Source organism: Acartia tonsa, chromosome 6 (assembly GCF_053477335.1).
Source record: "Acartia tonsa isolate MP-2025a chromosome 6, ASM5347733v1, whole genome shotgun sequence".
In the NCBI taxonomy this organism is placed as follows: Eukaryota; Metazoa; Arthropoda; class Copepoda; order Calanoida; family Acartiidae; genus Acartia; species Acartia tonsa.
The window spans coordinates 9739394-9744614 of record NC_137265.1 but is presented as its reverse complement, the minus strand read 5'-3'; the positions used below and the strand labels follow the sequence as shown (position 1 = coordinate 9744614).

At 29.8% G+C, this 5221-nt stretch overlaps 1 protein-coding gene across 1 annotated transcript; it reads left to right on the top strand.

The window, feature by feature from the left end:
• Positions 1–710: 710 nt before the first annotated feature.
• LOC145322090 (uncharacterized) lies at positions 711–2834 on the top strand. Its single transcript, XM_080163860.1, has 3 exons — positions 711–833; positions 1595–1654; positions 2679–2834. The coding sequence occupies exons 1-3, from the start codon at positions 711–713 to the stop codon at positions 2832–2834; spliced, it is 339 nt and encodes a 112-aa protein (XP_080019986.1).
• The last annotated feature ends 2387 nt before the right edge of the window (positions 2835–5221 follow it).

Sequence of the window (5221 nt, the reverse complement as noted above, 5' to 3'; positions counted from 1 at the left end):
TCTAAAATAAAACATATTTAGTGCGTTCACATAAAGTGTCAATTGAGCACTGATTTCACATCCCCCCTTAATTTTTAAATGGACGAAAAATAAGGAAGTATAATTTTTTTCTCATGTCTAACAAAGCAGTTCCTATACCTGTGGTGTTATAACCCTGCGGGGCTACCCATTGCCCAATATTTGAACTTAGCCTGACCTACAGTAGTAAAAATCAAACGAAAACTACCTCAACTTATTTATTTTAAAAATAAGTGGAAGGGGGTTATAAGTGAAAGTATTATAAGCATTTTGTGTTCAAGATTAAATACTAAATAATGTTCTTCAATATTTTTGTACTAAATAAAAAATTCAAATTAGAGTGAAAATGGTTAATTATAAAATTATTTTATTTTTTCTAAAATGTGTACTTAGTGTTATTTTCTTTTTGCAAATGATCAGGAAATCTTATAAATCAATAATTTTTTATATGTTTTAGCAAAGGCCTTAGACCACAAAATTTATCCGCTAAAGAAATGTAAGGGGGGGGGGAGGGGACTTTTGAAACAAAAGTGACAACATTTATTATACGCGAAGCACAAAAAACTTGAAAAGCAGCCAAGAAAATCTTATCTCCCCAATACTTTTCTGAAGTAATGGACGAGCAGAAAGACAAAATCATTATAAAGTAGTTCGAGGTTTTAAATGCGGTTGAATAAATAGTTATAAGATATATGAATAGAGCCGTGGACCATTATTTTGCCAAGCCAGTGGTGTATGAGAAATCTACAACATCCTTCGATAACATTGCAATGCCCGATGTTTACATGTGTCAAAATGACCAATTTAGCTATCAGGTTTGGTTTATATTTAATAACAATGCCAAGGACATCCAAGCTTTAGTTGAGGGGGTTAAACAAGGTGTCACATGTATTCATTCCAACTTCTAATTACAATAATTAATATCATATAATGTATGGCGCAGTTTTTTTTTAAATCAAAGCTTTTCTATAATTATGGTCAATCCGTCCGTCTGTCCGGAGCGGATAGATTTTTTCGTTAATTTAGGCATGTTAGAATTGTCCTATTGATTTCAAACTTTGCTTGGTAATTCATGTAGTAGTTAGGTACGATTTAGAAAGTGTAGCATCGGTATAATTGTTACCAGAATGTCCGTATGTTCATTTTAAACCTATTGATTATTACCTTTTTAAAAATAAATTTTATGTGATTTTATATTCCGATTTATCAATTTTTTTGGAATACTAATTCCTAGGACAACAAAGTACAATGTAAATATATTTAGGCAGTTTTTCAACATATTTACTTACAATTTTTTTCGACTTTTATACATTTATATTCTAATTATTCAATTCTGACACTCTACAAGTGTTAATGTTCGTTTGTCCTACCATTTCAGAGCTCAGCTTTTATGGAAGCTGTCATCCTTGTTTTAAAGGGAATTGAACCAAACAAACATAATATAATACTTTAATTGCTAACATGTAATTCTAAAGTTGTTAAATTTTAGAACGATTTCGGTTACTCTGCTAATGCTGGCCTAATAAAAGGTGAAATAAGCAAAAATAAGGTTGGTCCTTTATATAATTCTATTTAGAATGATTTTGGATATACTGGTAATGATGAACTATTAAGAGGATTAATTAGCAACTATGAGGTTGGTACTTCATCAACAAGGAATGTAATGTAATGTCCTTATTATTTTTGTTGTTGTTTTATATTCTAAATATTTTTTTTTCTTTTAACTTGTATATTATCTACTATAAAGGCTATCCAATATTATCTCTTTTACAAGATTGTCTTTTGACATTGTAGATAATTCTTATTTGAATGTTTTTTCCTTTTTTTTTTTCATTTAACTTTAATTTTATTGTTTGTCTATAAATGTTTAATACCTGTATTACAATACTGGTATCATCATTTTTTGTTATGTGTTAAACAGATAGGAAGGTGAAATTAGTTTTCTAAAAGCAGAAATATAATCTATGATTACGGTTTTGTCCCTATAAAAAAAGGTTATGTATGATTTCATTTTTACCTCTCCTGGTAATGATATCATCATAAGCCGATATGATTTTTGTAATGTACTATTCCACTTTCAATAGAATCGAAACTGGAATGGTACATTAATGTTTACATACAAGCATAATCATAAACATTGATTTCATTACATAAATTGATATAATAGTAATGTTAAATGTACCAGTTATTTTTTAGTTTTTTACATAAATTTTTTCAAAAAAACATTTTATTTTATGCATTACTAGCGGCTACGCCCCTAGAGGCCACTAGGGGCACTTGAGGAGGAGAGAGTCGAATTTGATAATTCAATTTCTTATTTTAGATTTTAAAAGAAAAAGTTAAAAAAAATTTACGTTTGACGTTTATTTTTCGTTGAACTCTCTTTCTAAAATTGGTAAATTAAATAGTTATAAACCTTCCCGGGACATATGAGAATCTACCCTGTTAAGGAGAACCCAATCGGTTCAGTGGTTAGCGAGATCCTTCGGTACACACAGACAGACAGACACACAGACAAACATCCTGTTACTTTAGTATAAGGATAACGGTTAACCCTTTCTCCCTCTAATGTTTTACTTTAATGTTTTAATTAGATAATATTTCCATTTTTAAGGTGTATAACAATACCATATTTCTTAAAATTACAATTTTAATTTTAGCCTTATGATTGGAGAGGAAAAAGATTAAATAATACGTTTGAGGAAGTGAGAAATGGATCATATTCCGCGGATTATTCAACTTTTGAGATCAGAAAACCAGGAAATATTATCCTTTCTTCTACATACATTTTTTTTTCATTATTATACACAAAGTAGTAAGCTCTTTTTGTCTATAGTGAAGGATCTTGCTAACCACTGAACTTATATGGTTCTCCTTTACTATGAAGCTTCTTTTAGGTCCTTGTATGGATTTAGACTATTTTATTTTTATTATTAAACCTAATAATTGTCTGATGGGCAAATTGATGCTTTACACCGCAATCATAGGGCTTAGGGCTGACAACCCTATCCCATATCCATAAAAAGCCACATTGTTACAGAAACACTGACAAATTGTCAGCGGCCTATGCTCCAACTGTGGAGTGAAAAGGGCTTGTTACTGTTTTACTTTTTATCTACCCAATCTACACGCTTCCTTCATTCTGTTTTTTTACAGAGAGGCAGAGGGATATTTTGAATTACAAAGTAGCTTCTTTAAATTGAATGTAATGAAAGTGCAAAGATAATAGATTAATTATATCAGAAAACATTACAACTGAAGATTTGTTTATTCAATCTGATGGATTTTGTAAGAAGCTTGGTAATATACCAGGGATGAAGGGATCAGTTATAATACATAATACATTGTAGAACGATGTCCGTCTGTATATCTGTCTGTATAAAGCTTAAGATCTCGGTAAGCGCTGAACTGATTGTGCTCTACTATTCAGGGATTATAGATACTGATCCTGCAGTGGAACATCCCCATTCCCAAACCCAAAAATAATGATTACTGTGATAACTTTTCATCATGCAATGCAACTTTACTTGATTTATCTTCTCATTGGGCGAAGCCTCAGTAAATAAATATAATAGTTACCCTTTTAAAATACACAATAAATTTTACTTGCCATAGATACTAACCTGTCAACCTAAAACCTTCATAAGATCAACATAAGTAAATCTTGTCTGGATCTAGTATAATCATAATATGAGGTGATTTACTTAGTTGGCATCTGAACAATAGAAAATTTATATTATTGGTGCTTAGTTTAGGTTGGGTTAGGTTTAGTAAAGTGTAGAAGTGCCCAGAAGGTATATTACCTAATGGGTATATGTCCCTTTAGGGGTAAAGCCTCGAACAAGAGGCTAGAAATAGGCTTTTTTCTAATGCCGCGGTTATTATCGAGTAATTTTTTTCATCTTAACCCACTGAACCTCTGATATTGTGCTGTAGTTGGAATTGAAGTTGACTTGGCATTTAAGAATGATGTCCATCTGTACATGGTTGATCCATTCACAGCAAATACAGTTTTTATTCAAAAGGAACCATATTTTAAAACACTTGACGATTAATCTTTGATGTGTTGAACTTTAGAGGATCATCTTTTTAAAATCTAATCTACGAAATTATTTCTATGTAAGCTTTTGATTTTTAGTTGCAAATTAAATTACACTGTATCATTTTCATGTAAAAGTTCAGTTAAAAGGACAAATTGGACCAAACATGATGTATGAAAATTATCCGAAAAGTTGTGATAAAAAAGGTTTGTGTTTAAATAGGCCATAAAATGTTCTAAAAACATAATTATGTCTTTTTATTGATTATCCATAGATTCGTAGTGTTTGGACCTAATTCGTCATGACAACTTTGTTTGGGACACTAAGAAACTATGACTAATCAATCAGTTAATCAATGATTGAATAATAAAATGTGGTTTAACAAGGATGGCATATTTGGAGACACTATGTCAGTTTTGAGAAATACTGATTTTTACATTGGAAAAATATTCAAAGGAAATGCTCAATAAAATATTATTAATTTTCAAACTTCTTATGTTCTTTTATAGATAACAGGGTTTTTAAACGGATAGCTCTTAATACATTTAGGTATATTAGAATTGTCCTAGTGATTTCAAACTTGGCATGGTAATTTCTGTAGTAGTTAAAAGCGATTTAAGAAGTTTAACAACTCTAAATCGTTACCAGAATGTCTATAGATTGCAATTTAAAACAAATTGATTTTTAATCTTGTCTTGACAGGCAGTTGAGTAGAGATCTTATACTGCTAGCAGCGTAGTGGCAACAGACAAGCACCATAACAACTGTCCAACGGAGTTAATGACTTTGTGTTTACAAATTCTATTTTATTGATAGAATGAAAACAAAGGACCTAAAACAAAAAGAATAACATTAGAATTATCAAATACATATAAATACAGTGGATTAAATTCTTTTAAAGGATTGCTTTCATGAAAAAATAAAGAGGTTTTGTTATAACCATGTTTCTTTGGTTTTGGAAATCAGATCATTTTTAAGCCTTAAATAATAAAACACATTAATGTAATTAAGTAAAACTATTATTAAAATATTTGGAAAACATAATAATATTATCAACATAACATTTTATATATATAAATTGGCCCTTTTTTGATATAAATAGATGAAAAGAATAAACTTATTTTTTACTTTAAAATAAAGGCAAAAACATTCTATAATTCAGT